Source organism: Sander vitreus, chromosome 16, assembly GCF_031162955.1.
Source record: "Sander vitreus isolate 19-12246 chromosome 16, sanVit1, whole genome shotgun sequence".
Lineage (NCBI taxonomy): Eukaryota > Metazoa > Chordata > Actinopteri > Perciformes > Percidae > Sander > Sander vitreus.
This window is the reverse complement of record NC_135870.1, coordinates 12555272-12573709: the sequence shown is the minus strand read 5'-3', so window position 1 is coordinate 12573709 and position 18438 is coordinate 12555272. Positions and strand designations below refer to the sequence as shown.

The window sequence follows — 18438 nt, the reverse complement described above, 5'->3', positions numbered from 1 at the left end:
AAAGTAGTGTAAAGCATTACAATTCAGAGACAGTAATATTGTAATATAACTAATTACTCTCAAATAACATCAACTAATAATCTATATTGTATTACATTTTGGAAGTAACTTGCCCAACCCTGTCCAATGCAATCTGAAAAGGTTCACTGTTACCAATTACCAGGCTGCAATGTAATGTTTCTAATGTAATCTATTTTTTCATACCTTGACATTTCACCAGGGTGTACGGTATACACAGGTATTTGTGTAAAATAAAAATAAAACAGCTGGCGTGGACCACGCTGTCCAACAGTATTGGACATTAATCTCTTCCGCTTATGGCTTTTAATCGCTTAATTTTTATCGCTTTTAATCAGGCGCGCAGGAACCTATTTTTGACCAGGGGTGCTGAATAACAAAATAATGGATGTCTGATGATTTCTCCCCCCAGGAAATGTTTTGGATTTTGACAGCTAAATATGTCATTTTAGCACAGTGTATGGGTGGGAGTGAGAAGTTTTAGAAAAGTCCTGGGCAGCCACAGATTCCACTGCCACTCCGATTCCACTGCGCGCACCCCAATATCACAGAAACGCACTTGACATCATTAGCCTGTTTCAGTATATAGCTAAGGTAAATTACTTTTCTGATCGTCAAAACCACACCAGAGATGTTTGGCTTGAAAATATATGCTAATAATCAGGCTGCAATGACCTCGCCAATAATTTCCTGTGCCTTCTCCACAGCAAATGTGTCCTAACCACATCACGGCGGTTTCTGTTAGCACTGAACCAGCGTGTAAACTGTAGTTTGTAGTGTAATTGTGCCCAGCAGATGGCACGCTAACACAACAAATGACACAAGAAACGGCTTATCAGTCATTCTCATCTCAGCTGAAAAGACCGTTGAAAAGTTTCTGTCCCGAACCTCCTTCCAGGATAACTGAAGTTGCTTGGCTGACGTTTTTTTTTCCGAATCCTTCTGTAAAGTTATCCTTAGATGCTATGATGGTGCTGCTAACGTTAGCCGAGTTGCTTGCTAACGTTATTTCAGACTCAGGCTCTTCAGCTGCCCCAACAGAGTTTGCCTCGGCGGTGGACGAGGAAGCATCAACTGTAACATCCAGGGCATGAAGTTAACTTTTTTTGACCACCAGCCACTGACTTTTTACCAGCCAGTTTTTTTTTTGCCTCATAAAGGTGAAAAACAGGAATTGCTGTGTCTCTATGATCCTATCCTGTCCTATTGATGGTAGCCTATTCGTGGACATTGCGCCGTCATCACGTGCTGTAGTAGGGGGGCCCGCCTTGATAGGGCATAGGGGCCCAGTGTTGGCTCGTTACGCCACTGCATATAAGAGATGAGATGACTGACAAAATCAGGAGTAGCCTACGCCCACCACAACAACAAAAAAACATTGGTGAATGCACACCATAACACAACGCAATTTCTTTTTGTATAGTTCTTAAAAATAAAAAAAAATGAATAAAAAGGAAAGAATAATGTTTTGGGGAGAATAATAATTATTACTATTAATTAATTACTCTGGGCTGAGATTTCCTAGGAACCTTACCAAAAAGGCTCAGTATGCTGCATATGTTGGTATAATATGAAAACGGCTGGTGAATTTAAGACACAAAATAATAATTTATTGAATGAATCAAATATGAACATATCTGTCATTGTCAGTGGCTTGTTGATCTTTACATTGTTAGCTAATTTCCTATCCTGGGCTGAGACACACATTCATATGGTTTACTAAAGTACTTACTGGACTTTAACTCATCATTGCACTTACAATAACGAGCGTAGCTGTCCTCAATTTAGGTCATCCTGTACGTCTCATCTGCATTTTTTCCTGCATCCACTGTGTGTGTTTGTGTGTGGGCGCGTCAGTCGCGGGGGAAACGGAGGAACAGCCCCGCTGCCAATGTGGCAGGTAGATTGACAGTGTTACCCGCCAACTGCAAAATTCACCCGCATTTGGTGGGTGGTCGGGTGTTAATTCCATGCCCTGGTAACATCTACAGATGAAATCTTGCTAATTTTAGTCGCATTACTATGCCGGAAGAAAAAACCTTGTATCCTTTTCTGCGACATATTCTTCTCCACAACTAACATTCCAGTCAACTAGCCTCAGCCTGCTCGCTTCTCAGCGTGTCACGTCACTTGACTCACTTTCACTTTGACCTCTATAGCAGCTATAACAGTTAGTTATTTTTAGTAGGCTATATTCAAACCTATCCGTAACCCTTTTTTGCTATTTGCCTCATTATTTGATATACCAAATATAAATAATGTCAGACAGCGAATTTTTATTCATAACATTATTTAACAGCAGCACCCTCAGCACCCCCCTTCCCGCGCCCTTGCTTTTAATTAGGGCTGTCAATCGATTAAAAAATGTAAAGCCCATGTTGCCGGTTAACCACCACTGTTGATTAATGGGTACATAAAGCACTCAACATATGTATATAATTGTTAAAAATGTCTCCAAATAGTGTTAAAGGCCAGTTTTTGTCGTTTTTTGGTATTACTGGGTTTTTTAACGCAATTCGGTGATGACGTCCCGTTGGGGAGACGTGCCTCAGCCTAGTACTAGAACTATGGTGACTGACTGGGATGAGGAAGAGGTGTTTTTACTGTCAGTGAATAGCACCGTGTGAAAGTCAAGGTTTTCTTTATATCTAGTGACAGTGATCATGTCGTTAGTTCAGATAAGTACTGGTAATCTAGCTAGATCTAGAAATAGAAGGCATCATAACCATGACAGCTAACACATCCACAAGCGTCTCTATTTCAAACATCACTGCAGGTTGACTGCTTTTAGCAGCGGAGGTTGATTGTGGGCGACAATACTGTCGTGGTTAGCTCACCGAAACTACTGCCAATTGCCGAAGTTGCTGGCTGGTTACGCAACGTTAGCTAATTCCGCTAGCATACATACAGGCTAACTATAGCCAGTTAGCTTTGTATGTAACAAAAACCCACCCATCTCGTAGGAGCGAAGCTTAACATTTCATTCAATAAAATTATGGTACAAAAGGAGCACTAACGCAACATGTCTTATGTTGACAACGTGGATGCAGATATAGGAAACTCCGAAAGGCAGTCGTAATATTTACCTAGCTAACATTCTAGGCTAACGCTGTTGCGCTAACGTTGTGAAAAGCCGAACAGCATCCCTGTCCAAGCTATGTTTCACTTTCCCTCCAATATTATTATACACATAATAAAGACACATGGACTCGGTCGAGACCAAAAGCTATGTTTTGCAACACCAGTGGCACAGACAGAGACCATAAACAGTGAACAGAGACGGGGCTTTCGTCTGTCGTCTCCCCAACGTGACGTAATGCAATGCATTGTGGGGGAAAAGAGAATCATTGCAAACCGCTGTAAAATAGTACTACTTTTTCGTATTTTATTCCGTTTTGTGATATCCATTGTATTTGATGTTGTTGGGTAACAGTTTAAATGTTTATTACCAACAAGCAAATTGCGCAAATTCATTAGAAAATAAACCCTGCAACATTGGCTTTAATCTAATTAATTACATACTCTGTGATGAATTAATCGAAATTAATCGCATACATAATGAACCGATACTTTTTAAGAAAGTAAAAAAAGAAAAGAAAAAAAAACACTAAACAACAGTCGGTGACATTAAAGAACGGCTTGTTTATTGCTAAGGCCATATGGTCAAAATTAAATGATTTAATAATAATGTATAACAATAACTTATTTCACTAGTAACTTGCTGTTGAACGACAAAAACAACCACTAGATGGGAAAAAGACATTTACAATCAAACATTTACCTTCAAATGCACCACGAGGCTGTAGTTTACCAGTTTCATTGAACACACCGTCTGTGTTGGTTCTCCTACGGCAGCTGCAGATTGTTACATACCGGTGTTGAATCCTCTACAGTAAAACACAGTCACACTTTACACCGTTTAGCGTTAGCTGTCAGCATTTTAACCGTGTTTAATCCAGCTACTAGCTAGCGGTAGGCTAACGTTAGCTGCTGTCGAGTAAAGTGTTAACTAGCGTCACGTGCAGCGGTGTTTGTGTTGCCTGTATCGTCTGTTTCAGAGCATCAGAGTAGGGTGACCAGACGTCGCCGGTTTCGGTGACCTGTCCCCGGCTGGAGCTGTCCCCGGAAATGTCCCCGGTTTTCACTGTGACTGACAGACCCGAAATTGGAATGAAATAGTCGTGCACCCTACACGCACAGGCTCAAGACAGCCAGAGCAAGCACTGCTCATAGCTGTTTTAGAATGCCCATTTTACGAGAGTCTGGTGGGTTCGCAGACTTTTTATGTTTTAAAAAAAGGATCTTACTCTTTAACAGAAAGGTCAACCTCCTTAGAAATCCTTTCCATAATGTTGTCAGACACTTCGAATATTAATCTGAGCCTATCAGTGGCAAAACGAGCACTTTTATGAACGTAAAAACAAGCTGTACAATTGACGTCCTATTAACTTACATTGTAGCTTGTTTCGCCGTTGCCGACTGCAGTGATCTCGTTTAATACTGGACCAATGTCAAAGGAAAATATTTCCTCAATAGTTTTAATTGTATCCGATACTCAATGAGCTGTTGCAGAAACAAGCCCAGCGTGAAGCAATAAAGCAAAAGCTGTCAGATAAATGTAGTGCAGTAAACATTACAACATTTCCCTCTGCGGTGTAGTGGAGTACAAGTATGAAGTAGCAACAGGGGTGATTCTAGGATCAGACCTTTAGGGGGGCTCAGCCCCTAATGAGAATGTGACACGGATACGGCGCATGCAGAAGTGTTAACCCCATTGCTGTGACAAATTGCAAGAAAATTAACATTGAACTAACATGAAATGTTATCATATTTGCATTCTGCATAAATCTCTGCACACTCATTACTCTCTGTGAAATATCTCACAAACTCTTCACTCAACACATGCATCAGTACAACAAGCGGTCCCTGAGTAATCCGGTTTTGAAATTGCAACAACATTTCTACATGGTCTACAACTTTATAATGTATTCTCATGTAAACTATTTATGTCAGCACAGATATTTTTTGTAAATTGCTTAGCTAGTGTATTCCACCATAATGGTTATTACATTGCCAGATTCCAGACAATCCCACTTACTTATATATATCCCACTTACAAATATAAATATATATTTCTACTGGTATGCTTCCTAATGACAAAAATATGAAGAAAAAACTATTCCACCTGTGTGTGCATGGTTAAAATTCTGAAGTGCAAAATAGCTCAGGCTACAGCACAAATATTCCCATCCACAGATATATGAATAATCAAGTCTAACCTCTGAATTTCTTTTCAAAGTGCACCAGATTGATGCATTTAAACATTAAAATACACAACATTTTCTTACAGAGGAGCATGCCCATGGACCCCCACCTAGGAGGGCTTGTGCCCCAGTGCAGCTCTTGTCTCAGTCCCCCTGGGGCAGTGTCCCCGTTTTAAGTTTACAAAGATAAAAAAATTAATTGTTTTGGAGGTATTTATGCTTCTGAGCTGAAAATGTCCCTGGATTTTGTCTCAGAAATCTGGTCACCTTACATCAGAGAGACGCGCAAACATATCAGTGGCACCAGATTTCGGTAGCCAGGGTTGGCAGGAAAAGGATTTTTACAAGTAAATGTTCCAATTAATGATCCAGGCAGCACATTCTCGTCTCCCTCCTTCATTTTACGGTCGAATGGTGGCTAGAACGGCTCCGGGTCAAACATCAATATGGAATAGATTAATCTGCGCTATTTTTTTTTAACGTGTTATTTTTTTCTCAGATTAATTCATCGAAATGAATGCGTTATTTTGACAGTCCTACTTTTAATATAACTAATTACTCTCAAATGACATTAACTAGTAATCTATATTGTATTACATTTTGGAAGTAACTTGCCCAACACTGTCCAATGCAATCTGAAAAGGTTCTGGGAGCCAACATTGCATGCAGAATCTATTGCACGCAAAGACACTCTCCCTACACACATGCATACCTTTTGACATGTGCTGAGCAAAAGAAACAAAGGCAAATACAAAAGTGTTATCTTCCACAGTGACATTCTTTGACTACCAATCAACCATTCCCAGGATGCATTGTTGACCGTATTTCAGATCGTATCTCAGAAAACAAGGCAGAAACATGGTCAACAATGGGAGGGTTGATGTTTGACGATGTTTCATGTCTAATCTTAAAGAAACAAGGCAGGAAAAAGCTCACAATAAGCTCTTTGGAAATCAAATTAACTCTACAACCTGCCAAATAGTGAGAATGTCTTAAACTGAACCTGGGTGCCATTTCAGCAGGATGTCTTGAGCTATGGGAGTGGTTTTCATGTGGTCCTTATCCATGATCAGCACCAAGATTGTTTTCATATTCTTTGGTGAGTCATGAATGAGTATAATAATCATCACTTAGGTGAGTCACCCTCCTCCCACATTTCACAGAGCTCATCCAGAGGGCCTCTGACCTAATGGGCTCAGCTCAAATGGCAAAAATCCAGCTAAGCTCTGCAGAATCCCTCTGTATGCAGCAAGCAAAAATACAAGGTATTTATCCCGTTTCTTTCCCGAAGGAAATGCGTTCAGTGTTTCATTGAAACACACTACCAGTCTATTAGTCTGTGAGTGGCAAGAAGTGGCTCTCTCCCTTGGAGCTTTGAAGAGTGTGCAACTCATAAAAATGAGGTTCTGGTCAGTATTTTGTTCTATACCTGACTGAAAACTCTGAGCATGACTGCAGCAAATTGCCTAGCTGTTACCTCCCTCAAAGGCTAGGCTTCCGCACAATTCCTGGCGTAGCATTCTGGGTCAAAACACTCTACTCCTGCTCCTGGATCGTGACCTTCATCCACCTGTCTTCTGTCTCTCTCTATGTGCAACTGCATGAAGCTCTTGAACATCTTAGCCAAGACGACCGTGCTGGACTCAGCGGACAAGTGGGGTTGATTCCTGACTGAAAGCCGTCCTCCACCTTCAATGGGGCTCTTTTGGAGACATCCTTTGATTTTTTTTTAGCTTCTGACACCACAAAATATTGCTGAAGTGATAAGCTATGTTTTCAGCTAATGCTTGAATACTTAAGCCATACTTCAGATCCAGGCTAACATCAAATTAGGGAGTGGTGCTGTCCAGCTAAACACAAAGTAGCAATCCTATTCTATGCCATGTATGGGGTGAAATGACATAAATTGCAGGTACTAATGCATGACCAGTATGCAACCTACACATAGAGTGCAAGGAATAGCCCATTGACACTGTGATTACCATCACTTCCAAATGCACCTTGAATCTTCCTCAAAAGTACTGTGGATGCTATCAGAGTTAATCTTTTCCTAGAAATCATTGTTGTTGTTCTGCAGTACCTTATTATATTATGGGACAACTGAAAGGGGTATGTAATCTATTTAGTTGTTTCTGACTTTTGGGGATTGTAGGTTTTATGGGTGTTGATTTATTTGTTGAGGGGTTACCCCCTTGTAAATGTTATATGTTCTTTCAAATTTAATAATGAATTCTTTGGATATGTTTAACTGCCGTTTTCTTTTTATGACTATTCATGACACTTTGTTACATTTCTAATTGTTATACAGTGATGTTGCGGGGAGACACTGATGAATGTCTTCACGGTCAAAAATATGTTAAAACTTTTGACAGATTCCAAAGACAATAATAAATATTATGAACTATTTCCAGATCTTGCTACAGTGTTACTGGGAACATTTCCACCACATGTAGTAGTGGAAATGAAGCAGAAAAGACATTATGCAAATATAATTAGGATAGGGTGCCAATTTATCACACACAGAGCTAATTCATCACACCCAGAAATAATTTGGAAATGTAATACGCTGCAAGCAACTGTATTTTTCCTACAATTGCATATTGACCAAAGGCAGGCTGAGGAGAACAGCTGCAGTTCTGGATTTTCTCCTGAACAAACCCCCAAAAAATGGAAGGGGTGGATTGGACTGAGGCCCCACCCATAATTTAAGGCACACATATATTCTAACCTGTAACATTTACATTTTTATGATGGCAAAACCTGATTGTAAATACAAATATCATTGTTCACTTTTCTTTCCTTCTGTCATAGTTTAAATTACAGAAAATATTATGAATTATTTAGGGGTCTAAGCCTGAAGTGGTGGTGCCTATTAGTCTTTTTTTATTGTTTGTTATTATTGTGTTACCGCCTATTCTCCTTTTTCTGTTTTCTTTCCTAAAGTAACAGCATTCAAACCTTTAAAGACATCGTCTTTGTGAACAGTTTGAATAAGTAGCATAATAACTTTAATGAACAAAGTCTTTGAAATACTGGGAGCACAGAAACATTGAGTGATATATTGACTAATACATGTGGGTGAGCAGTCCCAACCACATTTCAAAACAGCCTCATAAAGATGGTTTATGAGTTGGCATGCAATCAACCCACATATATCGATCTGGTGTGGACTTTGGTGCTTACAAATCCATTTCTACAGGCATTTCTTGTTTTTCTCTCTCTGACAACAGCCTAACGTTGGATCGGATTACTAAGGCTTCATTTCTCAATGAGTCACAATACCTGGACCCCCCCCCCCCTTATTTTATTCTAGTCATTTCTGCTCCAAATCATCTTATCTGCTGCTGTACTCTGCATATAGGAGTTTATTCATTTTGTGCTGCTTTGAAACTTCCCAACAAATACAATGCACCAGAGATGCTGAAGTCATGATTGATGAAACTGACACAGGCTGTTTTCACACTGGTGTGGGTACAGACTAGAATTCTATGATGAATGATGAACTGCTTAAAGTGTCACATTTATTGGATGTATTGCCTGAGTTCAATTAGAAAATCATTATAACATACAGCCTACATGCTGGATCTTGATCATGCAGTGATATTTGTGCACACTGTACACACTGTACATATGCTGCTCATGTGCATCTTTAAATCATCTTATTCATCTCACTAAATTGCCCTTTTTGACAACACACAACTTAAATGCTTTCCGTAGATAGGGCAAAAGGAAGAATGGGAAGTCTTTGTAATTAACTCTCATCTATTTATCATGGAGAAGGATGACAAGCCTGATTCAGTATTAACCAAAACATCACCCTGAGCTAGCTTGAGTGTGCCAAGCCAGCAGCCATTTCTCAACAATGATGTCACATTAGCGATCTGAAGCTTGACACTGGATTATTACTCTCCAGTCTTGAGTTCAATTAGAGCTCTGTAAACACGTGATAAGCTTGGTAATGACAGTGGTCTTGTGGATGATGAAACTATTTTTTTCATTATAAAATCCACTGTACTAGAAGGGATCTTTTTTTACTCTCTCTGTCTCTCTTTTGTCTATTTTTAAGCAATATTTAGTTACACGTTTACTGCCTCAAACTTGAAAAATATAGTTATCTTTTAAGCAGATTCTCTCTGGGTTACAAGTGGTGCCCAAGGCTTTATCTGTGTTTACAATATAAAATAAATACCCAGTAACTGCATCAAGCATTCTTTACAAACAACATAATTTCACTGAAAGGAATAAGAGGCACAACAGGAAATACTTTGGGGATTCTGAAATGCTTAACTATAGCAGAAATTTTGATTTACTGGCCAAGGTTTTTTTTTTATTAGCTACAGTATGCTCCTCATAAAAACTATTTTTATAGCAACCCTGGGGTTTTCAAAAGAACAATCACAATACTGCAATAATGTCTTGGGTTATTTGTTGAAATAGTTAATTCAACTCATCAGTAAGAGCTGTTTAGTATGAAAATAAATCACACAGAACTCTAACGCTGGATTTCCACCGAATGCGGACCGGCTCCGCTGCATATTGGCTCCGTGCTCCGCCATCCATCAATACCCACCAGGTCCGGATTTGTTGCAGTACGGCGCAAATTCAGGTAGAATAGAACCACAAAACCAACAGTTTGTTTCCATCCAGAGGAGCAGAGGGGAAACAACTCTGTGCTGTGTTTTCAAGGTGTAGTGCAGGGAAATATGATCCGCCGTGAGCACGATGTATTTTATTTTGAAAATTAACCGGGTGTTTTATTTTGTTTCTGTGCTCGACTTCCTGTCCCGCACTATCTGCCGTGTGTTGAATTGCTGCGGAGCTCTCTGGCGTCCGGCAAAAACAGAAGCTCTGCGTATCTGCTCTGGAGGGCTGCGGATTGCCGGAGCTGTGCACATCCGCAGACGTTCCACAACCGGTGGAAATTGGGGGTAAGTTAATTTAAATCGTCCAGTTAGTGCATTTAATCATAGGATAATGTTTGAAAAACAAAGTTGATGAGTCATTCTACATGGGAATTGGATAGATTATTATTGTGTATTGTTTCATTTTAATTAAGGAAACAACCAACAAAAAAAGAGGTAAGTTGACTAGTAAGTGTGCTAATGTGATCTCATGCTATGCTTGATTATTTCTCATGGTTTTGGGCTGACAAGACACTATAATAGCAATATGGCCAAATTACCTGTGAGTGTACTATAAGCTAGAAGCTAGCTTTTGTATCTGAAAACAGGAGCATGATCTCCAATGGTTATTACAGTAACCTCAATTTATTAAGATAAAAGCGAGGATACATTTCTCAAGGTCTGCAAGGATAGAAAGCACCTTATTTTTTTAAATGTTTCATTGCAGCAGGACAAAAATAAATTAAGAATTACCAGTCCTCTTGACTGGATTATTGAATAATGCAAGAACAACAATGTGCCAACAGTTGCTGTAAGAGGTATTGTATTCTAATAATCTTTTGAGTTCACAAATTAAAGTTGACAACAAAACTCATTGCAGTTGAGATGTCGCGCTTTTTTTTCGTTTTCTACGTACGGACAGAATTCATATTTGTATATTAAAATGTACCAATATTGGCAGCAAGAAGTGACATCAGCTTTATGCATTTTAAACCCAAAGTGGATCTCCAAAGCAAAAAGTTGCAACCATCTGCTATCAGGAAAGGTTTTGTTTCATATGCAATAACAGTTAAGAAATGACTTCCTCTAAACTTTGTTTGAAGAAGTAGGACACAGTAGTAGTTGCTCAGGCCTGTACAGTAAATTACCTCTACAAAGAACTCTGGAGATGACATAAGTATGACTGACAACAAAGGCTTCACATATAGGTTGGAAGAAGTCAGTGGTAAACTGAGAGGAAGTGGTATGTGTGTTGATGGCGGTCTGATGCTGCTGCGCTGAGTGTTTCTCAAAAAACAAGTTTTGTAGCGTGCTGCTAAGGCTTTTCTACACTTGAATTATACCGTACATGTTGCCCAAATGCATTCCCAAAACCGTGGGAATCTTGCTGAATAATGAAACTGACAGGCCTCATTTGTTTGGTTTTCTGTGTTACAAAAACCAATACCATGCATAACCCTGTGAGGCATAGCCATAATCCCTGGGGATAATACTATTGAGTTCAGTTGAATGGGCTTATCTGTCAGCAAGGACAGACAGATAAAGGATGACTGGTATTTGGAGACTTTTTTGGATGCAGAGCAGCATAGAACAGGTGGGACAGGAGTTAATCTCCCCTGTATTCAAATGTCGCCGCTTTTTGCACTTTACAGATGGGGAGGCAGAGGCATCAAATTAAATGGTTTGTGTGAATATCTTTCGGAAAATGTCAGATTGTGTATGAGATTAAAAGAAGGATGTTAGAAGAGCTGTATTTGAAAAAAATAAAATAAAATCACCATCATCTGACCATTTGTCTCATAAATTAGCCCATTTTATACAGAGTAAGCGTGCTGGTGTAATACCCTGCAATGGACTTCATATTTCCCACATTACATATAATATGACCTTGAAGATTTATGTTACACAATGGTGTGCCTCTAGATGCATCTGTATACTGTATGTGTCTGAACATAAGTAAAGGTATATTTAGTACTCACACTCACATTCAGCAATTGGTTAAAAAACTGTAGCTGAAATTGGGTTTTTATTTTAGGAACAAGTCTTGCTTTTACTTTGAGGCCAAAAGTAGACTTGTTGCTGCCACCTTTATGTCGGTGCTGGACTATGGTGATGTTATATACATGCATGCATCCACGCAAAGTCTACATGCATTGGATACTGTTTACCATGGAGCACTGAGGTTTGTTACTAATCTTAAAACCCTTACTCACCAATGCTCCTTGTATGCTCAGGTTGGTTGGTCTGCATTGTCCACTTGTAGACTTAATCATTGGCATACAGTGGTGTGAAAAAGTGTTTGCCCCCTTCCTCATTTCCTGTTCCTTTGCATGTTTGTCACACTTAAGTGTTTCGGAACATCAAACCAATTTAAACAAAAGTCAAGGACAACACAAGTAAACACAAAATGCAATTTGTAAATGAAGGTGTTTATTATTAAAGGAGAAAAAAAATCCAAACCATCATGGCCCTGTGTGAAAAAGTGATTGCCCCCCTTGTTAAAACATACTATAACTGTGGTTGTCCACACCTGAGTTCAATTTCTCTAGCCACACCCAGGCCTGATTATTGCCACACCTGTTCACAATCAAGGCATCACTTAAATAGGAGCTGCTTGACACAGTAAGGTCCACCAGAAGATCCTTAAAAGCTACACATCATGCCGAGACCCAAAGAAATTCAGGAACAATTGAGAAAGAAAGTAATTGAGATCTATCAGTCTGGAAAGGGTTATAAAGCCATTTCCAAAGCTTTGGGAATCCAGCGAACCACAGTGAGAGCCATTATCCACAAATGGCGAAGACATGGAACAGTGGTGAACCTTCCCAGGAGTGGCCGGCCGCCCAAAATTACCCCAAGAGCGCAGCGACGACTCATCCAAGAGGTCACAAAAGACCCCACAACAACGTCCCAAAGAACTGGAGGCCTCACTTGCCTCAGTTAAGGTCAGCGCTCATGCCTCCACCATCAGGAAAAGACTGGGCAAAAATGGCCTGCATGGCAGAGTTCCAAGGAGAAAACCACTGCTGAGCAAAAAGAACATCAAAGCTCGTCTCAATTTCTCCAGAACACATCTTGATGATCCCCAAGACTTTTGGGACAACATTCTGTGGACCGATGAGACAAAAGTGGAACTCTTTTGGAAGGTGTGTGTCCAAGTATATCTGGCGTAGAAGGAACACTGCATTTCATAAAAAGAACATTATACCAACTGTAAAATATGGTGGTGGTAGTGTGATGGTCTGGGGCTGTTTTTGCTGCTTCAGGACCTGGAAGACTTGCCGTGATAAAAGGAACTATGAATTCTGCTGTCTACCAAGAGATCCTGAAGGAGAATGTCCGACCATCTGTTCGTGTACTCAAGCTGAAACGAACTTGGGTTCTGCAGCAGGACAATGATCCTAAACACACCAGCAAGTCCACCACCGAATGGCTGAAGAAAAACAAAATGAAGACTTTGGAGTGGCCTAGCCAAAGTCCTGACCTGAATCCTATTGAGATGTTGTGGTATGACCTTAAAAAGGCCGTTCATGCTCGAAAACCCTCTAATGTAACTGAATTAGGACAATTCTGCAAAGATGAGTGGGCCAAAATTCCTCCAGGACGCTGTAAAAGCCTCATTGCACGTTATCGCAAACGCTTGGTTGCAGTTGTTGCTGCTAAGGGTGGCCCAACCAGTTATTAGGTTTAGGGGGCAATCACTTTTTCACACAGGGCCATGATGGTTTGGATTTTTTTTCACCTTTTAATAATGAACACCTTCATTTACAAATTGCATTTTGTGTTTACTTGTGTTGTCCTTGACTATTGTTTAAATTGGTTTGATGTTCCGAAACACTTAAGTGTGACAAACATGCAAAGGAACAGGAAATGAGGAAGGGGGCAAACACTTTTTCACACTACTGTATTTTTATTTATAAAGCTATTCTCGGTCTGCTTCGGTCTTACCTACAGATCTATATCCATAAGAAAAAAAACAGGAAGTCATTGTCTTGGTTCCCAGGGCTTATTCCTGTTATCCATCCCTAAAGTCTACACTGAACTGGGTAAAAGGGCATTTAAATATGCTGCTCCCTCTGCGTGGAACGATTTGCAAAATTGCCTGAACCTTGGGGAGTTGGTTTCACTAGATGTTTTTAAAGACATTTTAAGTGACATTTGGCTATATATGTTTTTGACCGATTGATCTGTTTGATCCCTGAATTAGTTGACATCTGGCGAACATTGTTGAATATCTTGATATTTTATGATCCTGTAATTTCTTATGTGTTTTCATTGCGAATTGTTATGTTTTACTGTATGTCTGAAACTCTGTTAACTGTGCTGATGCCTGTCTTGGCCAGGACACTCTTGTAAAAAAGATTCTTAATCTCAATGAGTATATTCCTGGTTAAATAAAGGTAAAATAAAGAAATAGTAGTCCATTCATCGCTGGTCATTATATGGTTAATGTGTGTATGTCTTGCTGCTTACAGCTAGTATGATTGACTCTTCATACTTCTCTTAAAGCTATTTGGGGATAATTGTCTCCTTTGTGTTATATTGTAATAATAGCATCATTTGGTGATTAGCCCAAGAGACAGGCCTGTACAGTAAGAGCCTTGACCTCTGCCTCACTTCTCTTGTCCCAGCGGCTAATCCCAAAATTCTGCATTCCCACTTGGGAATAGAGCAGAAATTAACCTCCATGCCTTCACCATGTTGCATAATGTTCTGTTTAATTTTTACATTAGGGCTCAACATAATATATGCAAGCCATAAGTTATCATGGTTGAATACAAATTTGATTTTTAGAATCATTATCAGCTGTGGTCAGGGCCAGGGACTGTAAGGCTTTAATTTAAGGTCTGTTTGTGATGTAAATGTAACAGATTTTATCATTTTATACTCCATTCAAATGTTAATAAAGTCAACTTTCTCTGTTGTTGAGTTGTAGGTAAATACTTTCTATCAGAATCTCAAACACGGATCGGCAATGTGCCTAAGACATAAGTAAAAGTTAATTTTAAACTTGAACGAAAATCATCAGTGCTTTATCCTTTTTCCAGCCTATTTTCAGGAAGTAAGTACCCAGTCAGTCAGAAGCAAAAAGTTTGTGTAAATCAGGTTATGTAGACTGATAAATACTATGGAAGCAAGGGGACATTTTCCACAAACTTCACCCATGCATAATTCAGTAGGACATGAATAATCCGGGCACCCTCCAACTCAGTCAGCACCCTTCAATTATTAAAGTTGTGCTTTGCAGAGGAGCACCCAAAGTTCAACAGGATATACTGTAATATCAACAAATGCTACATAGCCTATAGATATACACTGTATGAAAATCTCTCCAGCAGAATATTTGAAGTATCACTTCCAGTTTTGTCACTAATGCAGGCCCCAGGGCAAGGGTCAACAGGCCACCCACTGATACACCTCAGCATCTAATCGACCAGACTGATGGCCCCTGTCACTTGCCCTTAAGACATTACATTAAATTACATGGCACTGTATTACATTACTGCTTGACGCACAAAGCCGATGGCTAGGTTAACCGAGTGGGTATGTAAAAGTGTGGTTTCACTGTCAATGTGGTTTCAGAATACAATTAATACTTTAGTTTTTATATGTCTCATGGAATACATAATTATTATCATTACTAGCATGATGTACTGTAATGGCGTGAGTCTTTTTTTTTTTTTATGACAAAATGTAAGCAGGACATGCTGTGCTAAGAACATGTTTGGGCAGGCCAGAGGCCAAAGTGAACTGTCCAGGATGGGCCATCTGGGGAGCTGGCACTGAGCGCCTCCACGGATGTACAAATCATGCTCTCAAAACTACCACTGAGCAAAACAGATTTTCTATGACAACTCATAATTTTAGTGTATGCTGCTTGTAGTTGAATGATAAAGACAACAGCATGATGTTGTTTATTTCACAGGTATAGCATAACTCATATATATTGTATGCATACAGTGCTAACATTTTTCAATCATACTAAATTGTTTTTCAAGGGAAATTTATATAGACGACCTACCTCGTTTTTCAAAATTATGCTTAATCTCATTTTCCTTGAACATCATTTCTGTGTGTCCTCCGATGCCAATGTTAACTCCATAGTCCTCCTGGACCTTCCCATCACTCATCTTGGTGTGGAGCTTGTTGGGCGTGCAGTTAAGTGAGTGTCCACCTGGGTCCTCCTCATCACAGTCGTAATCATCAAGAATGGGGGTCTCGCGGATGGGCATACCGATGACAGAGCTCCCATGTTGGTGTGTATTTCGAGAGCCCCGATAGCTGTCTCGGCCCTGGGGTCCAAGCAGAACAGAGGGAATGTAGTGGATCTCATGTGTGGCCTCAGTGCTGGCGCTCTTCTGGGGGATGCGGCGACGCTTGCACCATCGGTGACGAGTATACAGGACAAGGGTGAAGAGGAGAATTAGGAGAAGGAGGGCAATGAGGCCTCCCTGGATAAAAGCAAGAGAAAAGACAATGTGAGGGAAGCACACAAAGACGACAATGCTGATGCTCACACTTAATTGGTAATGCCGATATTTTACGTGGTACACAAAAATACAAGACTTAATAGATCGTCCATTATTTTAGGTTGAATGGCAATTAGCACCATTTGCCAGCTATTATAGAAGGTCTGGCTATTACCATTTCAATAAGTGAGTTCTCAAAACAACATGAGGCAGCAAACAAGCTCCTAAAGATACTAACTAATTTGTGCCTAAGCTAAAGAAAGGTGCACTGGGAAAATATAGGCTACAGCAAAGGATTTAATATGTAAATATGTAATGTATGTCTTGTGTCACTGTGTAACGTCACTGTTTAACGTCACTGTGTGCCCCACCTCAAACTAATTTAAACAACTGACCACCCCTACTCATTACAACCCTGACCCATGTCCACAGGTTTTCATCACACAGTAAATATCCGTATACCAATGGATAGAGAGGGCTCCAGAGTTATAACAACCATGTTGATGGGACATTCTGGACCTTAGCAGGGTCAAAGAATACATTGATATTGCAACAAAGTGATTTCAAAGCAGATTTATTGACACTTATTCACAATGGACATTGATGATAATGATGTGCTTGGAGGGTGTAAGTCAAACTAAAATTGAAAGAATGTGTTCAGATATAAGTGAGATACAACTAAGGGAAAGAGTATTAATTTTGATATGTTGACCGTGTTGGTGAGAGAGCCAAATTACACTATCTCTACAGAGCACTAGGATGCACCTGTCTCTCTCACCTCACACAGTATCTGTGCCTCACGTCTCTCCCTCCACACAGACCATTGTCAACTATCCCTATATACTAATTGGTCTGCTGTATAATATAATACTTTTTTTTTAGCATTGTTATAAATGATGATTTAGTTGCTTCGGAGAGGATCATAAGTAATTCTGGACTTATTTAGGAAAACACAGGGCAATCCCTGTAGCACTGATGACAAAGCAAGAAATTAGAAGGTAGGAAGAATGCAGACACACTAGAAATGCACTCACACACAATTAAGTTGCTGTTAAGCACATTACAGAGTTTTAAGTGCTCAAAATCAGCACTTCGTTAGCACATTGTGCACTTTCTGCAGTCAGGCATACAGTTGGCACCTGCATACATTCACACATAGAAATGGACATATACAGGAGATAATATATCAGTATTATCTTATAATATAATGCAGCCCAATATCAACAACAAAATCATAAACTTTAACCTCCTAAATCATCACAGAGTTGAATAAGCACTTTTCAACAATATTTTGAAACCATAAGATTCACAAATGATGAACGTACTGCACGGCTACTAATAGGAATATTTCCAATCTATATATTTTCTCCAGCACATAAACACAGAAGTGAGGCAGACTTTATTTTCTTTGTAGCAGTGCTGCTTCTGGACTCCTATCTTTAAAGTCTTACACACAAGCCAATGCACCAGGGACGTTAGCCTGTTCTGCCCTCCCTTTCTTCCTATGGTCCTTTCTTCTTCTTTCTGTGGTCCTGTAAATTCACCAAGGGGCATCGCATTTCTCCACGGTTCATTCAATATCTCACCATCACAGAAACATCAAACACCCTGGCATACATGCTGTGGCTGGATGATAAAGTAAATCCATATGCACGGACAGAATGGGGGAAAGAAAGGGAGGGCATGACTTATTCTTAGATTTTTTCACAATGACATCCAATAGGTGAGACGTAGTATTTGATTCAGTCAGACATGGCAACCTAAAGGCGATATATATTCCTATACACACACACACACACACACACACACACACACACACACACACACACACACACAGCCCATGTGCATAAACTTCAGCCACAGGAGCGTGAGCGCAGAGAATACCTGTGTACACGCAGAAGAAAAAAGAAATCACGACAAAATAAGGAATAAAATTCACATGGATCATTCATCACAACATTTCACTGATCATTCATCAATTCCATCTTCATGAGGAAAAACAAACCCATTTCAAATTATAACTCATGCACTGCTGGGTGTCCATAAATCAAACTATGCTGAGAA

General features: G+C 39.8%; 1 protein-coding gene across 1 annotated transcript in view; it reads right to left on the bottom strand.

Moving 5' to 3' along the window:
• Positions 1-18438, bottom strand: part of astn2 (astrotactin 2) — a 314654-nt gene that overhangs the window by 197174 nt on the left and 99042 nt on the right. The window contains exon 3 of the mRNA XM_078271027.1: positions 15927-16356. Coding sequence (XP_078127153.1) covers positions 15927-16356 — 430 coding nt within the window. The remainder of the gene's footprint in view (positions 1-15926; positions 16357-18438) is intronic.